The sequence below is a fragment of the Dasypus novemcinctus genome, chromosome 15 (assembly GCF_030445035.2).
Source record: "Dasypus novemcinctus isolate mDasNov1 chromosome 15, mDasNov1.1.hap2, whole genome shotgun sequence".
Lineage (NCBI taxonomy): Eukaryota > Metazoa > Chordata > Mammalia > Cingulata > Dasypodidae > Dasypus > Dasypus novemcinctus.
Genome location: NC_080687.1, coordinates 27,817,027 through 27,840,360, shown reverse-complemented (window position 1 = coordinate 27,840,360; position 23,334 = coordinate 27,817,027). Strand labels below are relative to the sequence as shown.

Sequence of the window (23,334 nt, the reverse complement as noted above, 5' to 3'; positions counted from 1 at the left end):
AGAGAAAGAAGAGAAAGAAAGAATATAACTTTGGTCTGAGAGACTAGGGTTAATAATTGGCACTTAGATCTGATGAAACCTACTCTTTTAAAGACATGATATTCATGGGAATGAATGACTTTGTTCTTGGTGGGTGCAGTTAATAATAATTAACTGAGAGCAAAGATCACCTACTTCTGTAACTACGTCATCCTATTAGTATTAAAGTACCTTGACTTTGTTCTACCTCTTGAGATACTATTAACAATATGATGCCCACAGACCTCCATATACACACAGGGCATGCCATATACACACAGGGCATACCTGGGTTTGGTTTTACAAACGGACTCGTTGTTGAACTTCTTCCGTTTGTGCCAGCTTCTAGTTCTGGACGTCTTGTTGGACCATTATTCCTGGTTGACCCAGCAGAAATCGCATCTATATGAAAAACAAATGATTATAGCACAGACATCTGATGATATCTAGCTTTATGAGCTGGATATATATCTCAAGAGGCATGAATAGCAATGAACATAAGAATCTTTATGCAAAGTTCTGTGATATACAAGAATATATTTTTCCTTTTAAAACAAAGTAGTTATACTAGTTATTTCAGAGGTTTAGATTCTGAGGCCATCTGTGGAAACTATAGGGATTCTTGCATTTGGCAGGCAAAGCATTGCAGATGACATTTCAATTTAACTGAACAAGCTGATTGACTACTATACCAATTTCTAATTAGAAGAATAATTCTTTCTGCACAATAGGTTCTCTATATGTGAAAAAGCAATCTGTAGTCAAGATTCAAAAATGAGCAAAACTATAGAAACTTAGTTTACATTCTAGGTCTTTTAATTTTAAACCAAAGAGATAGTCTGCCTTCAAAGAAGAAAAAATAAATATATGGCAACAGATATTCTACCTGGCTGACCTTTCCTTTTAGAGAGATCTCCAAAACAAGTTTATTATATTGACTTCAGGAAATCTGTCAGTGGCTCAAGGTGCAGTGAAGGATTTGCTTTCAAAACTAAAGAGAAGAGTGAATGAAGGTGAGTGTTCTCAATATTGGCTCCACACTAGCTGGGGGGCTAAACCAGATCACAGTGGCTTCATCAAGCAGCAGATGGTCTTTACCTTGTCCAACTTTCATGAGGATCTTCATGGCTCTTGTCTGGCACACCCCTCCCTCCTGGTTATCCAGGCCCTCCAAAGACCCATTTGATGTAGCTGATTAAAAATAAAATGGACAAAACAAAAAAATAAAGAAAAATCAGGAAATCAATAAGCCAAGTTTACATGAACATGAAATGTCTGAAAACAATTTGAAAAATAAGAATTCACTCTTAGTCACAAGTTTTCTGAAAGCATGAAATGCTAAAAGCCAAAAAAACAACAAAAAGAAAGAAAGAAAGAAAAATGGATACTATAAACACTACCTCATATATGCTATCTGGTTTCATATTTACTTAAGCACTTTCTCCTTCCTTCACAATTGACTGATTCAGTTATTAGTCGATAGACAAAAGGGACAACATCCTCCAAAAAAAAGTCTACTGACTATTTTGGGGCCAAGCTCAAGAGAGCAAAGTTGTTAATACGGTAATTTCAGAAAGTGGCAATCATCACACAACACCTGTTTCCTCTAATACAGATTTCCTGTTTCAAGAACAATTAGCTTGATGCTCCCTGTTTGTCAAGCATCCAAGTTCTGTAAACACTGAAAGAGGAGCCGCCCACATCCCTTTCTCTTCTTTCTGCAGCCTTATACTTGCTAAAGTAAGTACCCTGTCCCCTAGTATGCTAGAATTCAGGCCTTCAAATTCTAAAGTTCTCTTCATCATTTTGTAAACAGGAAAGAATGAATGTCTTATTATTATCAACGTCAATTTTGGCCAAACTCTTCAGCCAAACTACCTGTTGTAGGGAAACTGGGTGGAGGAAGAGTCAACCCTACACATCAAGGTGAGGACTTTCAGCAGCCACTTGCCTCATGTTCGTCAACTCAATTCCCTTTCCACCTCAGCGGTCATGAGGGGCAGCTGAAGGACAGAACCACTTTACCATTTTCAGGATTGAAAAAAAAATAAGTTATGCTCTTCTCTATTAAAATACATTATTGTTCTGCTTCTTTAGGACACTGAATTCTCTGAGTAGCTTTGTAACGAAAGCTGTAAAAAGGCTGTCAAATACTTTGCTGAGGAGCAAGATTTAAATTACAGTTCAAGTTAAAGGACAGAAGAGAAGGTGGAGAGTGCTAGACATTTTCTGTCTTCTAAAGTTCAAGAAGGAAGAAACAGAAGTGTTTCATATATATTTTGATAATTTAAATCATTTGTCAAAGTACTGTCTACTACCATTTTACTTTTAAAGCAATAAAAAATAAATACAAAAGTAATGTATTGGGGTTGTTTTCCAAGCAGTGGGTCAGCAAACGAGTTCTAGGCGCACTGATAGTAGGAATATGCATGTCATGTTTAATTACATTAACTAGAAAATAAGTCATTTATTTACTTGCCTTTGTGTTCTTATCAGTTTTTACTTTTGCTGTTTTCCTTTAAAATAATGGTTGCCTTTTCTGTGTATAAATATCTTTTGCTTATCTGAGTGCCTGCTTAAATGTCACAATCTCACAATCCTATCTCACTCTTCTGCTATTGCTGACACTGAGTTTCCCCTGGGAAACTGGGCAATACTCTAGTGAAAACTTAACCCATTCTATTATACCGACTTCCTTCCATGCCGCTGTAAAATTTAGGGGCCATAAGAATTTGTTATTGTTGTTAAGAAACAGACGTTATTCTCTTGTAGATTGTTAAGAAAATGTTTGGTAGATAAGTTAAAAGAAATACCTAAAAGCTCAGTATGCCTCTGTGAATCTAAAAATTATCCCCCCCCCAATTTCTTCATCCTTCTCTTTTTCCCTCCTCAGAATATCTGCCTAAATTTCAAAGTACCCTTTCCTCACAAAGGCTTAGAACACTATGGATTTCAATGAACAGTTGAAATTTCTTAACAATTTCAGAGCAGTGCTATAATCTTCAGTCATTTAGTTTTTTCACTTGATCTTTCTTAAAAATTAGGATATGTCTTCATATAGAAAAAAAGTAGAAAATTTATGTCTTTATTTGGTTGATAGTTTTGAATGTTTAAGTTCACTTAATCCAAGTGGAATCCCCAATGTTTCCAAATTCACATACATGTAAATGCACCCACATGAATAAGTACATGAGAAGTTAAATGCCTAATTTGTCCTTGCTACAACTTTCAACACCAAGCTGGCAAATGATAAGAAAAAAGCGGTCAGAGATTCAGGTCCAAAAGAAACAAATGTAAATGAATATTAAAAAGGATAAGGCAAAGCATGGCAGAGAAGAGTCACTGGCAAATATACTTCAAAGCTGCAACGGAAGTAAAAACTGATTACTTCTACTTCGTTAAACTGGGTCAGAAAAGGGACATTAATAATTTGAAGGGCTTTTTAAAATTGTTTTTTAATTTGTGGGTCAATTCCTTTTCTTTAGTGCCTTTGTGCAGAATTCTTTTGGGTTTACCCAAAAAGATGTCTGAACAGCCCCCAAATGTAAAGAATTCTACAAGAGGTCAAATTAAGTTCCAATCTATAATTTAACATCCACCATAAGACAGTAGAAGGGAAAACTGTTTGTGAGAATGAAACCGCTATGTATCTCTAACAATTGAAACTTTTTCATTTCTTGGTAAAGAAAGTTTGCAAGTACTGGAGTGGAATAAAGGAGGAGCTGCCTTCTCGAGTTCTTCTGAAGCCACAGACTGTTTGTTGCTTGTTTGGGGAAGGGGAGGTAATGGAGGGATGGTAGATGGCAAGGGAGGGCAGAATATTTTGAGAAACAGCTTTTCAGCTACATTCTAGACTCTGCTTTTTCTCCCTTTAACTCAACTTACAAATTGTGGAGGTTATTGAAAGATGAAAAAGTCATTAATGTTAAAATAGCTCCCCCAACATTTGGCTCTTTAATAAGGGGTTAAGTTTTAAAATACTGTTAAATGTTCTATATGCAATGATTCCTGTCATAAGAATCATCTAAGTTGCCACTGAAAACCCTGTTTTAAGACACTAGTATCAAGAGAACTTTCCGCATACAGAAGGTCAACTTTACAGCAAGTATAAAATAATTCTAGATGAAGTCAACTTACTTTATATGATTCTATATTAAATGTTACAGTCACACTAATTTCTCTCTGTAACTCATCACAAAGTGTAGTTCTAAGTCTAGAGCCCCTCCTGCCTTAAGCGATGACAGGGCCAAAATATTCTTCACTGTACATGATTGTTCTGACTATGTGACTTTATTGGCAGTGAATTCACAAATAAAACCAAAGATTAAAATTCTAATTTCTGCTGCAACAGCCACAGTCACCAAGAAACTTTAAATGCCTCCATGGCTGATTTTGAAAAATAATGAGAAATTGCTAATGCTTGAGAATGAACTCTATTTCCATTTCAGAGACAATTTTGCATTTATTTTTATTGTTGATTTCAATGTACTGGGAATTTTTTACTTAGGAAAAGTAAAAATGAATTGTTGCCTAATTATACTTAGCTTTTCTTTGTATGTCTCTCAGAGCATTATCTAAAACAGCCACAATCATAGTATTGCTAAATGGATGAAATTGTATTTAATCATTTAGACAGAGAAAAAAATAACATTGTTAGACCTAAGCTTTTAGTGTGCAGAAATTTTTTTCCTGGCCCAGATTAAATACAGACTTTATAAAATTAAAAATTATTAGAAAAGTTTTCCAATCTAGTTGAAAAAGAGGTTTAATAAAGATACATGGGCACTTCATAGCCAGCTTTAAAAGCTTTTGCTTGGGAGATCTAATTGTCTGTACTGAGTGTGCTAAAAATCACTGTTATGTGCACATACACACACAGCCCAATTTCCAGTGGAGATCATCATTCAACACAAAGTACCAAGTTCACACCACCTAAAAGTTTTTTAGTACACCTGACTACGCTGCCCGCATCTGAGGTTTCTCATTTGCATTCATACTTATCTGAAGTTATTACTGAGAATACAATACTGGTTATCTGAGTGGAAAAATAGAAATCAGTGAGTAAAACACAGACCAAGAGGTCAAGAACATTTCTGTATTTTTTAGACTGTCCCCACAGAGAGGAAGTAATATTACTTTTAGCATGTCTTCATTTGACTTTTATTGCTCTGCTTCCCAGGAGGTTAAGTTGCACCACTGGATTTTTCTTGTCCATCACAAAATAACATTTTGCTAATCAGATGGAGAATTAAACTGCTGGATTTGTGCTGAGATATGAGTCTCACAAGGAAATTAAGAATGAGGGTAGTACAAAAAAATTCTACAGAATAGCAACATCGTTATGAAGGAAAATTTTTTAGGCTATGATGGAAAGAATAAAACATCAAGATGTATTAATACTATGGAAGATATTTTAAAATATTTTAAAATGCAGCTTATTAGTATGGGGGCTAGGATGAAGTGTGAAACTGATAGAACAGTTGAAAACAAATATTTATATCAACTTTATCAAAGATAGTTGGCCGAAGAAAAACACAAAGGGTCATAAAAGCCAGAGAGTTCAATTTTTCTAGTAAGAATAAAAGACCTTGTCTGTATATGAAGCTGCACTAGATATAGTTTGCTCTCATTTGGTCATGAAACAAATGGCATTTTAAGAAAATCCTCTATCAACATCATCCTCTATATGTACTATTATTTTCCATGATATCACCACATGCTAGCCCTGCCAATTTGTGATTTCTTAGGCCAGCCCTCCTACACAGAATAACAAATCAGTCTCCTCAAGCTCAACAGACTTCTGAAGAAGAAGACTGGCACACTGATGAACTAAAAAAAAACCAGCATAACCAAGTGAGAAACATGGAAAGCAAAGCCATGCATTAAAATAAACATGAGACACATACTAGATTACAGTTTTCTTTTTACCAGGGCTATCAAAATTATGGGTGTCAAAAAAAAGGGGGGTGGAGGGAATAAAATATGGAAGTTGAAAAACAAGGAAGGTGATAAAAATGTAATTACTTAATGTGAACAAGCAACCCAGGAAGCTAAGATTTATCTACTCAATTCCCCGATATAAATGCAAACTTAAAATATACACTACAAACACAGGGATTCAATTTTCCAGAACTCAAATTAATGCAGTTGATATCTTGGCTATTATGGTTATCCTTTAACATTCTAACATCTAAACATGGAAATGATAATGTCCATTGAATGCAAAAAAAAAAAAAGTACCTTTGGCTTAAAGCTAATTCATTAAAAAATACAAAGGGACGTATTTTCAGAAAGATTATCCACCAAAGCATTTTTTTAAAGTACTACTTAATGAGATTGTTTTAATGAACTCCTTTATTTTGCATGGGGAATCTCCACAGTTAAAACACAGAATAAACTATCAGTGAGTTAGGATTTGTGGGTTTCTCCCCAAGGAAATATTGTTCAAGTATGATAGGGAAAATCCCTTGAATTAAAACCACGTTGCTATGGTTGTATTTTGAAAATTTTAAGTAGTAGGTCATGCATTGAAAAGTAATAAACGGCTTAGCCTCACTGCCTTTTGTATAACATTATTAATTAGTTTCTTTAGTAGACAGAACAATTTGGAAAAATTGAATTATAAAATTGATAGTCACAATCTAGATTATCCTTCCTGGTTTCTAGCATTAAAATATTACTGAAGGTACTATGTATCAAGTATAAATTAATGTTCTTGACTAAAATAGTATAATTTTATTCCCACAATTTTAAAAGTTCATCATGAACAATGACAGGATATTCTGCTGACATCTCACAAATAAAAGATGAGGTTTTTAAAAATATAGCAACCTTTAGTAAGCTGCTTTTGTTTGTGTGTTCAATAAAAGATTTTAATGACATAAATTACTTAGCCTCTTGGCAAGTAGGGAGATAGGAGGATACTATGTAGAACTGAATTAGAAAGTGCCAACATAATAAATGAAACTTGGACCTTGATGGAGGTCAATCTATAGAAAGAACAGTGACAATATAAAGCAACAAAACACTGCATCTAGAACATATGATCTTTTAGCCATTATAAACTATATAAAAAGATCAACTAAGTGACAATAAAAATGCTAGAAGTCTAGTTACTTTTGATTATATAGTCCTTACAAGTTATTGGGGGGGTATATGGGAACTCTGAAATTCTGCATGATTTTTCTGTAAAATATATCTCTAAAAAAAAAGGAAAGAAAACAAAATGCCACCTTAAAAAAAATTATTGGATCCATTCATCCAGAGTGAAAAAGGGAGAGGGAAAAGCTGTGTGTCGTGTGTGTGTGTGTGTATACACATACAGGTAGGAGATACATGTCAAGAAAAGAAATACCTTCTAGGCTGAATCTGGTATACTGACACTTTCCTGAGAAAGATCAAATAGTGTTGGCAATAAATTACCTGTCCCTTTTCTACTAGAAGCAGGCTTAAATTCATGAGATTATTTATGGAATGGTTTACTTAATTTCCCTTCAAAATATTACTTGCAACACCTTGGTGTCTTCATTTTTAATGAATTCTGTTGAAGAAAAACATCCCTTTATAAGTCTAAGATTTTATTGCTACAAGTTATGATGATTTATGCAGGTAGAATCTCTCATTAAGTAAAAAGTTTTCAACATGAATTCATAAAAAGCTTTTCATCAAGTATGCTTTAAGGGAGTTTTTCTTATTGTCACAGTTATTCAGACAAAGTTAATATAGTGAGAACATGATAGTCTACATTAAAAAAAAAATACCCATATTATATATGAGTCAATCTTAGTATGGGCCAAAACCTACCAAAAAGAGGAAATGTGTTTTTAAAATTGGTAGTCAATAACCACCTCAATGGTATTGGCCAAACTTACATAGAAAACAAAGAATGATGTGAGAGTTTTAAGGATAAAGCATAATAATTCTTTATTCTATATTAGCTTTGTTTAAGCATTCAGATCTTTTAAAATGAGATTTTCTGGGAAGTGGACTTGGCCCAGTGATTAGGGCATCCATCGACCACATGGGAGGTCTGCGGTTCAAACCCCGGGCCTCCTTGACCCGTGTGGAGCTGGCCCATGCACAGTGCTGATGTGCGCAAGGAGTGCCGTGCCATGCAGGGGTGTCCCCACGTAGGGGAGCCCCACGCGCAAGGAGTGAGTCCTGTAAGGAGAGCCGCCCAGCACGAAAGAAAGTGCAGCCTGCCCAGGAATGGTGCCACACACACACAGAGCTGACACAGCAAGATGACGCAACAAAAAGAAATGCAGATTCCCGTGCCGCAGACAACAACAGAAGCGGACAAAGAAGAACAGACACAGAGAACAGCGAATAGACACAGAGAACAGAAAACTGGAGCAGGGGAGGGGAGGAAGGGGAGAGAAATAAATCTTTTAAAAATAAATAATAAAATAAAATGAGACTTTCTGGTCAAGAGATAATGATAATTTCTAAGGAAAAAATTCTCATGAAGAAGCATGTAGAAGTGCATTATTTCTAGCACATAATCCATCCCCAGGCCCTGTGTTTTAATGGTCTTAATAATTAAAGTGTCTTTGTACAGATATGGAAATGTCTAGATAAGAAAGGGTCAGAGTAAAAAGTTCATAAGGGGGGTGGAGAGGCACAACCCACAAGCCCTTGCTCATTTTACTGACAATAATTGCATACAATGATATTAATGACCCCGTAATTGCGAGATCAGTGGCACTGAGGTGGAAAATATCAATCTGAGGCAGAGTTCACCTCTAGGTGGTAGAACTTCACCAGGGGCTGAATTAACGTCTGTTGACAGTTTAGAATATCACACTACAGATGAGAACCTGTATCACTCTCATGGCATAAGAATTTAGATGGACATGATATAATTTGCTCTGACCATCCAGAGACCAGCAGTGACCCCAATAAAGTGCCGCTATCTGAATGTGCCCCACAGATGAACCTTATTACTTTCAGGTGAGATACTTTATATTCTAAGAATCCAAAGTAATTTTCCACATGTTCCCTTCAATAAAAGAATACCTTCATCTCCTGAGGTAACATCAGGCACAATAAAACTGGGCTGCATCACTAATGCAAAAAGCCACTACTACATTTTAGCAGCACACAGGCAGGCCCCTCTGTAATATGACGAGATAGGCTACTGCAGAGGTTCTGTCAATCTCATTCAAACAAACAAAACTGGAGAACATGTACGTGGCTAAGGAACTCTGAAGTCTCTTATTGCCTGTGTTTGTATATTTGGGTAGAGAGATTTTTATTTTTTTATCATTATCATTTTATAATTTAACAACTTCCTATTGGTGGACTCAAAGTACTTGCTGATGTTTTAAAAACACAGAGTAGCACAGTCTTATTGGAGGAATGGAACTGAAGATTAATGTATATATAGATCTAATTTTTTCCCCCTAAATTCTAACACCTAACAAATTGCTACTACCACCATATTTTCCCCCAAAGCCCTTCCTCATTTCCTACTACTAAACTTCCTACAGAAATTTCTTAGTTTAGCATTGGGGAAGTGTGACAGCAAGTTAGTTGTGTGTCGCACAGTATATGACAGGACTTCAGGTTCAACAAGTTTGATGTAAGCTCTTTTGGGACCCATGCCTTGTGAGCTTCTTTACTAACTGCCGACGGGCATTTCCACTGACAGCGCGAGTCGAAGGGTCCTAGGGCTCTGGTCTGGGTTTTGGCCCTCACATTTCATGGCCCTGAGCATGGTACTAAGCTGCCCACACTTTCTAAGGTGCGGTTTTCTCAAAGAGCTAAGAATACCGCTATCATCTGTATTTTAAGGATCTAAAGCCAGATACCGTTTTCATGAAGCTCACAAAACACTTCCATAAGCCATCAGAACATCCAGACTGAGATTTTGGAATTTTAGGAGCAAATATTTCACTCGTAAGAAATCTATGAGTAAGTTTTCTTGAAGTAAATTTTTGATGTTTATCTATGCCTCTTGGCTTTTTAAAAAAAAGTATTTAAATTTGCTTAATTTTGATCTTCATGATGAATATTTAAAAGTTATTAAAGGACTTATTTCCTTTTATGCTTGCACTAGGTCTCTGGTATTGTTCAAATATTTATAAATTTAAGCGAACTTTTAAAAAGCTATATATAAAAGTGTGAGAGGTATTAAGATGTGTTTTATAAAATATTGAAAGGTTGTTTTATTCTGAGCACTTCTTAAATAATTCTTTTTCTTCTAAGCAATCTTCATTTTCTGTTTGCTTTTACATCTGTTTTGCACACAAGGTTTTTAGTCTTTTCCCCTCCTTCAACAACTCTTCCATCGCTTTAAGAATCAGACATCTTATTCTTTCATTATTTTGAGGGAGAATATAAAATGGTACCCACAAACTACCTCTGACTAACTTTAAAAGAGATAAGCTGACACTACTGCCTAGACAGGCCATTTAATGTGAACAGAGTCTTAATCAAAATAGCGTTATCCTCTTCTAAACTCTAAGTGATCTGGGACAAATATCCCAATAGCCACGACTTCATTAGATCTGCAAGCCAGAAATTTCTCTGCATAATCTCAAGGGACTCAGAAACTGAAACTTCCCTAAGTAAAGAATTTAGCTTTATTACCATTAATTTCAACGAAATATAGTCTGGGATAGCTTTCAATAAAGTCAGAAATTGACCTGATTATTTTCACATGATGCTTAGAAAATAACAGTAACAATGTTTCTATAATTATCAGACTAGTGCAATAATCTACCTTTCCAGCTAGTCATAGTGACAAGGCAACTCTGAAACATATTTTTTTTCTTGCTGAACATTTATACTAAATTATGATGATGCTGAAATTATCAATAAAAATACAGTATAATAGGAACCTGAGAAAAAGTCCTGGCAAGGGTGGTTAAATGCCAACTGAGAAGAATGATTACATGTCTGTGAAGACTCCTCCCCGGTCTGTCTCTTTTGGGTCTTACAAAGGATCTCCTAACAAGCTTGGGCAATTACAGGAAGAAAAAGATACATAAATGCTTGTTTCTTGGGCAGAGAAGCCTAAGGACAAAAGAACTTTTATAACACCCAAAGAAGACAAAGAAAGAAGATCTTATAATTAAGTTATCTGGCATTACTAAAACTTGTAAACTGTCTGGAGTCTTATTTTATGGAGAGTTTTCAAATAAATTATATTTTTTGCACTTACATCGCGTAGGCCCTCTAGCTGGCAGCAAAGCATAGATTTTGCTCCAAAATTAAGCCTTGGTTGTACTTACTTTCAACCATGAAGCACTTTACATTTATCATTCCATTTTACAGATGAAGAGACTGAGTTAAATTATTCTTTAAAGGATATTTAAGAACCCAGGTCTGCCAAAACCCAGATTTTTCAACTACTATATTAATTTATTGCTCTAAGTATATGTGCCCTCCAAAAATTCAACCATAGTCTTTCAGGAAGATTTTAATGAACATTTATATACAAAGACGACAGCTATAGGTTAAATAAAGATGTGCTTGAATTTAGCAATTATACACAGGGTATCGAACAGATATTCTCATACTTATGTAAGAGGACCTGACATGCTAATGCAGCCACATCACTAACTTTAATTACATTTAATGATGGAAATGTAGTCTTTTGCTACATTTATCATACATAAATAATTCATCAAATAAAGCACATAATCACCTTACTGAGGCCATACATTTCTATATATTCTGAAAGAAAACTATCTGAAAAAAGGGCGTTTGAGAGTTCCCATAACTATTACTGCTAGGGAAAGATATTATGGCACAGTCAGTATATTTTTGTGCCACTTGTCAGCCACGCTCCCCAAAAATAACCAAATAAAAAGCAGAAAAGAAAACCAAAAAGGAAAACAAATTTCTTATGCTCAACAAAAATACAGGAGTAAACGACACTGTTCTGTTTTGATTCTTTAAGAATATTGTTTTATTTGTGAGCCTCTATGTATTTTGCTCAGAAGTGGAGTACATTCCTAAAAAATTTAGCAAATCTGACTATGGTTTCTTTTAATTTTACATGCTTTTATTAAAAATTGCTTTAAAGAACTAAACTAATGAAAGTCCTAAGATGGCAACTCATTCAGATACCAGTGATTGTCAAGGAAGACTGTACCATAATGTGTAGAAAGTTATGGATAGCTCTGGGAAGGGTCACTGTGCACACTATGGGGTGTTTGTTCCAGAACACATATACAACTTTAAACCAATCTTTAGAAATTATTAATTTTTGGACTACATCATAAGACTGTCTCTTGGCTTTCTCTCCTGTGGATTTGCAGCAAAATAATGCAAAAGCCACATAAAGCTAAATTGGGATGCTCATAAGAATCTGGCTTTCTTCATCTAATGGCTCTGTTGATGCCAGGTTTTACCTCAAAAGTGTAACACAATGTCATTCATTTTGGTTGATCTCTGACTCACACAATTTTGATTATGTGATGAAAACCTCTTTGTAGGCAGTTTGCAAGGTTTTATGCTAAAGTTGGGTAGCCAACCCACAGAATGTTCACAATGGATGTTGTGAAGGGCCAACACACAAAAATTGCTGACTAATTCAGCTCTGGTTTGTTACGTCTAATAAGAATTTATAAATAGAGTATAAAGTACCTAAAAGAAAACTTTGTGATACAAATACCAACGATGGTATTTGTATCACGATGAATGTTTACTTTGTCTAAGACAACTTCTCTTGAAAATGGGCATCAGAACAGATAGCTAATTTCCTAAACTTTTTTTTACTTTTAAAACCACAGTAAACTAACTATAGGTTATACAATATGCTTACTCTGATTTGAAGGCAATTAAAGATCTGAATGTAATGAAGAGATGATTTTTTCAGACCAAATGGACATAACATCCCAATCTTTGGATCACTTAAAGATTAGGAGAGTTTACTATGCAAATTAGACCCAAAGCTATTTACTAAAATAGGTCACTTGAAAAAATCAATTCTAAACATTAAGGAAACCCATATATACGTTTTGCCATATGTCACAGCAAATAATCACCTATGAGAAGAATTAACGAGGATACATATCATTTTGCCATGTAATTTCCTGAGAGAATTTAGTGGATACTCGGTGGGTTTAAAAATACAGTTCCAATTAACAGTTAATACTTACTTTAAGTGTGATGACTGTATTTTAAATCTCATAATACTACAAATAAAATTAAATATCTTTAAAGAATTTAAGGTAGATCCTGTCCATTTCAATTGGAAAATAACTACACTAACAAGAATGTTGGATCTTAAAATGGCTTGGAATCGAAGGAGAGAGACCTTAATCATTAATGACGAAAACAACAAGAAAGAAAGTACTTTTTAGAGAAGGAAAGAAAGAGAGAAAGTGCCTTTCTCATTAAGCAGGACCAAAACTATGGTCTCAGGCATCATGGCCTAGTGCTCTTCAAATGCTGTTCATTTACAGTATTACCCAAAACCATTCAGTTCATTGGTAATTTGGATTTTCCCCAACCTGGGTAACAAACCACTACTCCAAACTATCATTTTTTTTAATCATTCCCATGGAAAAACATCAGCATATAATCACAATGATGCTAATAATAACACTTTTGGTGTGAAAGTGCTTACCAACTCAACACCAAGTTTGGTATTAAACACATAGTATATATTGCAGCAATGCAAATACTAGTATTTACTGGCTCAAAGGGAATCAATGTTTTGAAGATACACAAATTTAAGTACTTTCCATCATGCTACCTAGTATAACACTCTTTTATTAATCTACTGATATCCAAATTACTACCTTCACTTTCCCCTCATTTTCAAAAAAGTATAAAATATGATTTTCTCTGTGTGTATGTATGTATCTGTATGTACATTTGATGTGAAAAGTCCTAACTTTTTAAAAATCTCTTAATTTTTTGGTGCCTTAGGATTCTAGAAGAAGAAATGAAAAGTCAACATAACTTTTTTTAAAACTATTTTAAAATTTGTTCTTCTCACCCCTATTTCTTTTCAAGGGAAACCTGTGCATTTATGAGTTTTGCTCCTAAATTTCTCCACATATGTGAAATGCCTTCCTATTTCTACAATGTAGTGGAAGTCTTTCAATGCTTTCTTTAAAGCCTGGGCCCTTTAACCATCTCTGTAACAATCACTCAATCAGCAATGTTCAAACTTGAAGCTCTGAGGTCTATTTTAAGAAAGAGTCTTTTAACCCAGGTTATTACATGCTTTTGTACTGTAAATTATAACTTTAAGGAGAGTTTTGGAGGTCAGAGTAGCTCAGCTAACTGCTAATGAACATTTGAATAGCGTACAGTGAGTTTTTAAAAATAAATATAGGATGCCATTACTATATAGATTAATATTATAATTCTAAATTAAATTGTGCTTTTATAAATAGAAATCTATCATGTATTGATGAAAAGTAGTATTAAAGGCTTACTGTATTTAAAAAAAGATGTTGGTAAACCATTTATTTTTGCATATCTTATATATTACTTCAGAGTAAAGGCTAAATTCTTAATGTTTACTGAAATTCCACTTGCACTCAGCTGACCTTCAAATTCACAGAGACCATCTTTATTGTCATAAACTAAAGCAACAGGAAAGAATCTGTGTAAGTCTGTTGACTTATCACCATGGAAAAGCCAATTGGTGGACTCAGGCTGTATCCATGGTTTTAGTGACATAAATTTAAAAATCATAGAACATCTGATATTATAGTAAGTTTACTATCTGGGCACGCTCCACCTTTTTCTCCCATCCTACCCAGGAGTATTATGCTTCTTAACAAATTCATCTGAGGTCACTTTCAGTTTTCTGTAACTGTTAGGCTAAGTATTGGAGTTCATGGTAAACAGTCTTACTTTGAAAGTCTCTTTAAAACATAAACTAAATTAGGCTTCCAAAACCTTAAGGTTTCCATTTATTTTATCTAGTAATTATTTTGTATTTTCAAAGACTTCACTATTACCTTGTACACTTTACTACCCCATTTGCTTGTTTCATCTCCCAGAATGCTTTTATTTTCCTTTTATGATAATTATTTCTTTAAATACATAATTTATTACTTTGTTTTTCTTTGTTTTTTATTCTTGGTAAGCCACTTTCTCTGTATCAAGTTGTCTTAAAAATGGGTTTTCAGTCTCTGATATTTCAGGTTTGCAAAAAAAGACAAGAAGATATTAGATGGATTAGATGGCTACAGTGATCTTTGTTTTAATTACTAATGCTGTAAATATATATTTATATATCAATCATTGAGCACTAGAAGAGCATTCAGTGAATGACTGATTCTGTGCTCTAAATAACAACTTAGTATTTGAAAAAAGCCAGTTTCAGTCTGATTACCAAGTGGAGGTGGGAGCTAGCCAGCAGATAGTAGTTCAGCATTCTCTAATGAAGTCTATGGTAACAAAAGGACGGAAAATTAAACCCAATTATGAACACAATTTTAAACCAATGAGATTTTTTTAAACATTTAATTGCTTGACTGATGAGAACAGCTGTCTTAGTCACCCAGAACATTTTGACAAAACCCTGTGGCTCTGGGAAAGATCCCAGTTTTCTGTGAACTCTCGCTCTGCCTGGGACCAACCATGATTTCCACATAGCAAGCATGAACTCAATGCATGTGCATCATTTGATTTCACAGCCTCATGAATTAAAAGTAGCTCTGATTAGCTTCAGCTATGACCCAAAGGATATATAGTATCTATTTCAGAAACAATGTATCAAACTATTATATATCGCTACCTGAAAGAAAGTAATTCAATGAAGGAAGCCAAGTTTTTCTTATTATTCTAAATCTTATTTAAAATGTGACCATGAAAAATTGTGATTTTGCTTATTTTCATCATTTGAATGTGTGAGCTCCATCTTCTCTGAAAGGTAACTTCATTAGGAAAGGATACGACTATATAATCTTGTTCACAGCTGAATCCCTAGCACTTAGGCAGTTTCTGACACAGAGTAAATAATGAATGAATGAGTGGATGGATGGATGAATGGATGAATAGAAAATTCATTGCACAAGATTTACCTATCAAAATTTCACCAATGGACTTTAAATATGTTTTTGTTAGTAGAATTCTTGACTATATTCATATCCATTTATGTCAATACTATAAAAACTCTAGGATGTTGTTTTCCCCCTTTTGGTACTTATTTTTAACTAATACTGTTAGTACAGGGTCACAAATTCAATTCAATTTTTAAAAATCATTTCCAAAAAAAAAAAGAACAAATGCTCAGCAAAGATTCCTACTAAATTATTTGTTGTCAATTATTTTATGGAAACAAAAATGGATACAAACCTATTTAGCTTATTCTAATTTCTATAAAATAAATGAATAGAATTATACTTACATATAATGTAATAATCTTTGTTCTTCTGAAATTCTAGTCCCCAGAGGTTAGGGCTGAATTCTTGAAACTTGATAGTGAATTTTACATCTTGGTCTGGTTTGGCACAGTTGAGGAGAGGAGTATTTTCCTTCTTAATAGTGCATCTGTCTGCTTGGTCTTTATCAACCATATAAACTTTATAATATTCATATTGGCCAACAGTTTTAGAGTCCATTTTGGGGCAAATAATATCCAATTTATCTCCTATCTGTGGGTATAGTACCAGTCCTTGTCCAGGTAGAAATCTAAAAACGTAAAAATAAAAAATAAAAAATAAAAAACCAATGAGTTCGGTAAAAATTACCAGTAGTGATGACAATTACAATATAGCTAGAAACATCAATAATCCCAAACTACAATTTTTTTTAAAGATTCACACATTTTTACCAAAAGTATCTTAGTTCAGATCTGCATGGGACAAATGTATTTAGGAATTAAGCTTTAAAGAAAAAAAAAAAAAAAAGAAAAAGAAACCACTGTACTCTAAGCAACAGGGTCAAGTCAACCTGCTGACATTTCTTTACCACCTCCTCACTTGTAATATTTCAGTAGTCTTTTGTGTAACTTTACAATAACTTTTCCTCAGTGATGAATCAGACCTTCCCATTTGTTTGTTATTTTTTAACCATTGGCAGCTTTAGTTTATTGGGCATGCCACAAAGAGATTTCATCAATTTGAGGGAACAGTGGATGCACTAATACTTTGTTGTCTTGTTATTTTCCATTTGCTGTTGATGTTAATTAACAGACAAGTTTCATCAAGAATGTTTCAAATTACTTTATCATGAGTCAGTCACTGATCAAACAATGGGTTTTTTTATTACACTGAACAAAAGAAATGTCTTACAAACTCATAAAAGATAACCAGAAATAATTAGTTGTATTATTGATTCAGCTGCAAAATGAAGAGTCCTCCAGTTGCAAGGACAACAAGTACTGTCCTTGCTCTATAAATCCCCCTACCCCAAGATAAGTTTGCTCCAATTAATTCTTAGAAGCAAATCTTTAGAAATAAAACTACTGATACAATATCCCCTTAATGCTTTCAGCTAAAAGCTTCCCTCCTTCCTTTTCTGTCTTGCTAGCCATGCTGCTGAAAGATCTTTCTTAATGGGGAGTTTCTCTGAGAAACTGAAACAAGAGCTTCCTAATGAACATCCTTCTACAAGTGCTAACACTAACAGCACATTTAGAAATCCCAGCTCGTTCTTAAGCAGCCAAGCCTGCAGCCTCATTAAAATATTAAAGCCTGAGAACAAAGCATTGCATCTGAATCCTTCCAATCCAATCCTTTATTTAATCAGAGAAGCCCACCAGCCATGACGATTAGTGGGTCATAATTTCCTAAAAGAGATGATGGACACCCCCAATTTCAAATCCATATTGAGGGAACATTTTATGATATACGCTAATGAATGGCATTAATTTTCTGAAAATTACATTAGGTTGGCTATATGACAGCATAGAACACACCAGAAATTACACTATAGAGTCATATTTTAAAATAATACTCTTTCGAGTAGGAAAAAAATGCATGTTACAGAGTGACATTTCACTCTTTCTTGGGAATGTGTTATTTTGTAGTGTTGTTTCTTTACTAAGTTCCTTTAGCCAGACAAATTATATTCATTAAGAAAAGTTAATTAGAATAACCTAACATAAAATCTTCCTGTGAAATATATCTCAAAATGAATATTTTTATAGCAATGACAAATTTTAAACAACGATCTGTATAACCTTGAAGAGGTGTCTGGAACTTATGACAAATGTAGATCACAAGTTAGTAATACAGCCCTTCTTGCAACCATTTTTGTCAATTTCTACAGTTTTCTGGAGAGGTCCTTCTAAAATTCACTCCAAGAAAATGAAGGACTTGCCAAGGTTATTCCCTTAACCTCCTAAATTCCAATGTCTCATCTTTAGGCAATTTCATCTTCTTTGTGGATAAAACACAAAGTTCCCATCTACTCTGAACTTTAACCTTCAACTCTAGTTTCTCATGTGTCAGACTGAATGAGAATTTTTCTGAAAAAGGCTTTTTAATGTTTTAATACCACCTGCCTTGTCCGCCCCCCAAGTGATTCTGATATGTAGCTGTGGGTAATAACCACTGACAAAGTCAGTATGCATTAGATATGGTGAGCATTAAAGAGCTCATTTTTCTGGTACATCCTTTTTTTCATTATTTCTTATTCCTTGACCTTCACGACATAGCAGAAGAGGACAATTTCTTCCTGGTGTTTCCCACTTCACTCTTACTCCCAGTCATTTTCTCTCTCTTAATGTGCTCGACTTTAGGGAGCAAACACCAGGTAAATGTAAGCCTATTATTAACAGAGGTATTTCTAAATCACAACCGTAGTCTGTACCCCAATGCCTACACCTATCTCCTGTAAAAGCAACGATGTTTAAAACCCACCAATTTTGACCATTTATGAACTTCTCTGAGGGCTTGCACAGGCATCAGAGATCAGCTCTTTAAAAAGCCAGATATACCCATTTTCTTGTCCATCCATTCAAATCTTTTTAAGGAAATTCATCACCCCTTCCCTCCCATCTCCCATCACATTCCCTTAATCTAGCAATCTGCATACCTCATAGAACTCTCCCCCATCACACCCTTATGTCTAAAATTTGCCTCACTAAGCTCTTTTTCCTTGCAAAATACTCCTCAATCCTGTTTCCTTCATGGAAAAATTTTTTTTTCTGCTTAACTAAAGACTCACTGGAGATTTCTTCCCCACCCATGGAAATAACTCTTCATGACTCTCTCTTCACTCACCAAATCTGAGTTTACAAACTTTGCTGGTGCTAATCGGGTGAGGTTAAGAACATGACACATTGGCAACTTTGGCCTCAAGGATCTCCACATTTTAATACATAGTTCAGATGGAATCCACCACATAAATAATTTAATGAGGTTTTAACACGTTTTGCAAACCAATCAGATTTTGATGTAAAGCTTTTGTACAAGTATGCAACCCAAATTTGATCAAGATTATTTGTTATTAAACTGTAAAATTCAGTGATGGGGGAGTGATGGATGGAGTGGCATAATTAATGGGATGGATGTCTTATCAAAATGAAAGGGAAGAATCTCACATTTCATTAAGCACATTTTTTATCCCCCTCCCTTGCGGCTTGCTTGTTGTCCACTCTCTGTGTCCATTTGCTGTGCGCTCTTCTATGTTTTTTTGCTTGTCTCCCTTTTTGTTGCATCACCTTGCTGAGTCGGCTCTCCATGGTGCATGCGGGCCGGCAACACTCTGTGTTGCTTGTGGGCTGGTGGCTCTGCAGCATGCAGATGGGCCTGCCTTCACAAGGAGGCCCTGGGACGCGAACCCAGGGCCTCCCATATGGTAGACAGGAGGCCAACTGATTGAGCCACAGACACTTCCAGCACATTTTAATACTATCATAAAAAGTAAATCCTGACTCCTGACAAGAGCCACTATTCTTAATGCTTTGAAAAGTATCAATTCATTTTTTACATATAGACATATATACTGACATATATATTGTGACAAAAGTGAGATAAGACTGTAAGCGGGGAAACGGACTTTGGCCCAGTGGTTAGGGCGTCCGTCTACCACATGGGAGGTCCGCGGTTCAAACCTCGGGCCTCCTTGACCCGTGTGGAGCTGGCCCATGCGCAGTGCTGATGCGCGCAAGGAGTGCCGTGCCACGCAAGGGTGTCCCCCGCGTGGGGGAGCCCCACGCGCAAGGAGTGCGCCCCATAAGGAGAGCCGCCCAGCGTGAAAAGAAAGAGCAGCCTGCCCAGGAATGGCGCCGCCCACACTTCCCGTGCCGCTGACGACAAGAGAAGCGGACAAAGAAACAAGATGCAGCAAATAGACACCAAGAACAGACAACCAGGGGAGGGGGGGAAATTAAATAAATAAATCTTTAAAAAAAAAAAAGACTCTAAGTGGAACTCAGCATATAATTGCATTACCTCCCACCCAGCATAGGACATGACTCCTGGGGATGAGCCTCCCTGGCACCAAGGGATTACTACCAAGCACCAACTAGCAATGCAACAGAAAAAAGACCTTGATGAAAAGGGGGAAAAAGTAAAGACAAATTAGTTAATATGGCTAAGAGACTTCAAAGTGAGTCAGGAGGTTATTCCAGAATGTATGCTTATGCATATCTCAGCAGGACCTCATTGACTGCTAAAGTAAATACTACCTCAAATATCCTGAGGGCTCTGGAGACATTCAGACACTGTGGGCAAGTGGATAGCTCAAGAGTTTGGCATCCTGCTAGTAGGCATCACTTTGAAATTTACGTTCCCCAGTGCAACAAGGTTGAACTTAGTTGTGGTTTCCCTACACATGGCTCCTTCTATTTGAGCCTATAGTTAGTACTAGAGTTGGTAGATGTATATCCAAGAGACTTAAATCTTTTAGCTGTCCATGTGCCAGCTAGGCCCTGAGTCTCAAAGAGTTGCAATATCTACTCTCTAGTTCATTGGACTCACCCAGGACAACTAACAAGGAGATGTTGATGGACAATGACCAACCCAGGAAACAGCGAGAGTCTGCAACGGCAAACAAGATGGTCCCATACATCTGCCCCATAAGATGGATCTAAGCCCCCGTCTCAATTAGAGGTGGAGTGGGCATCACCATCACAGAATCTTCAGGATTGGGGAATGGACGATGGATTAAAGTAGACTTATAGTTGTTCTACTGTAGCCCTGTTGTGATCTTAAAAATGAAAGATCTTTTATCACTGATGTGGAGGCACTGGCCACTGGAGGTTCTGAAAGGAGGGAGAGGGAAAAACAGGGGTAATATGAGGGCATTTGGGGAACCTGGGAATTGTCCTTAATGACACTGCAGTGACAGATATAGGTCATTATATATCTTGCTATAACCTACAAAATTGTGCAGGAAAGAGTGTAAACTACAATGTAAACTATAATCCATGCTTAGTGGCAATGCTCCAAAATGTGTTCATCAATTGTAACAAATGTACCACACTAGTGAAGGATGTTTGATGTGGGAAAATGTGGTTGGGTAGAGAACAGGGCATATGGCAATCCCCTATATTATTTACGTAACATGTATGTAATCTAAGCAACTTTTAAAAAAAATTAAAAAGTGTATTTAAAAAAAAAAAACGAGGAAAGATTTAATGTTTTGGCCTGAAAAAAAACTGCTCAAGAATTCATTAAAATATTATTGCTTCCTTATTTAATTAATACAAGAGGACCCCATACCTAAGTGCTTTAGGTTTGTTTTTAAGTCCATATATTTTTTTAAAAACTGGTTAGCACAACAGTCACTTTAATTGATGAGATTATGGTTTCTCAGTAGCCATGTAGTTGAGCTGATAGCACAAATCACAAATTTCTTGAACAGGCTAACACTATAAGCAGTCTTAATTACTGACTCTATAGTACAGTCACAGAAGCCCCCAGGCCTTCCAGGAGCCCTTACACAGTTTCTAAGATGACCTGGGAGCAAACAAAAATGACAATAAAGAGTATAGGAACTAAAGCAACCTATTTTGTACCAGACACTCTGAATGACAGAAACATATAAGACCACCATCCCTGATCATCTAGAATTTACCATATAGTTCCTTGAAGGCAGACAGGTACTATGTCTGTCTGATTCTGTACTGAATGTCCAAGGGGCTGAACTATAGTAGAAGCTCAATAAATAATGTATTGAAAAAGACTGAACAAATAGAAGTTAAAGATATGCACAAATAAATATAAGTCAAATTAAGTGCCATAAACTATAAGCAGATCAGAGATAGGCACAACAAGAATGATTTAGAATTGGGAAGGGGGAACACTGAGAGCATCATCCCAGGCACAATGGTGTTTCCAGAGAACAAGGTGCTGTTTGGATGAAGGTTCTGACCCTTTTTCTCTTGGAGGATTTATAAGTATCTGTGATCTTCTACAGTTCCTACCTATTTAAAATACAAGGCAACCGACCACTTCCAAAATTACCAGTAGTAAAAACACTGTTACTTTTGAACACTTACTCTTTACTAAGCACTTTTCAAAGCACCTTACCACATTATCTTCATTTAATCCCTAAACATGTACATAACACAAAAAAGAGATGAAGACTCACCAGTGCCAAATAAGAGAAACAATAGGAAAAGCCCCCTTTCTCTGTATACTTTACAGTACTCACTGTATCATATTAAAGCATAAAACTATTTTTTAAATGCATTTTTTCCTCAATTGAGCTTTTCACAGATAAACCATAAAATTAAGGAAAATCAAAAGAAAGGCAATACCCCATGTAGGCTTGTAAGTGTCACATGGAGAGCCACAGGAAGTCTAGCTCCATGCCAAGCACACATTAGTGGTGCCTAAAGCAGAGAGGTTTCTTTTTCTTTTTCTTTTTTTTTAAGAGAGGTTTCTTTTGAAGTAGTCACCTGAGACCACAGCTCAAAAAGTCTGGCCACCTGGTATCCATGCTTTACCCCAGGAGACCAAGAACCAAAAGGTAAGGATGAAAGAGACTGACTACCTAGAATTTGTATTTTAAATGTAATATTGCAGCTGGACTGCAGACCACAATTTTCCATTTATAATAGCAGAATGTATATGAAAATAAAACGGTGTACATTTCTTAATCGTATCATTTTATAGCAGAACACAAGGAATTCCATAAGCTACAATTAAGTCAGCAAACACAGAGTTCTAATTTTGAAGCTAAGTCATTTATATATGGATTTTTTTCAAGGAGGTATCGGGGCTTGAACCTGGCATCTTGTACATGGGAACAAGGCACTCAGCTACTGAGCCACAACCACTTCCTATGGATTTTATTACTTTAAGATTGCTTAGCAATATTAATAAATCAGGTTACACAACACATTTATGCCCTGTATATTTTGTAATATTCAATAATTCAATTATCCCATGTTAACTCTGGTAGTATTTAAAAAAAGTATAATTATGGGGTGACAACTGG

At 35.5% G+C, this 23,334-nt stretch overlaps 1 protein-coding gene across 1 annotated transcript in view; it reads right to left on the bottom strand.

Annotated features, from left to right (window-relative positions):
• EFNB2 (ephrin B2) overlaps nt 1-23,334 on the bottom strand; it is a 46,079-nt gene that overhangs the window by 4,918 nt on the left and 17,827 nt on the right. The window contains exons 2-4 of the mRNA XM_004458376.5: nt 16,346-16,629; nt 1,117-1,209; nt 307-420 (exon numbers count right to left, since the gene is read on the bottom strand). Coding sequence (XP_004458433.1) covers nt 307-420; nt 1,117-1,209; nt 16,346-16,629 — 491 coding nt within the window. The remainder of the gene's footprint in view (nt 1-306; nt 421-1,116; nt 1,210-16,345; nt 16,630-23,334) is intronic.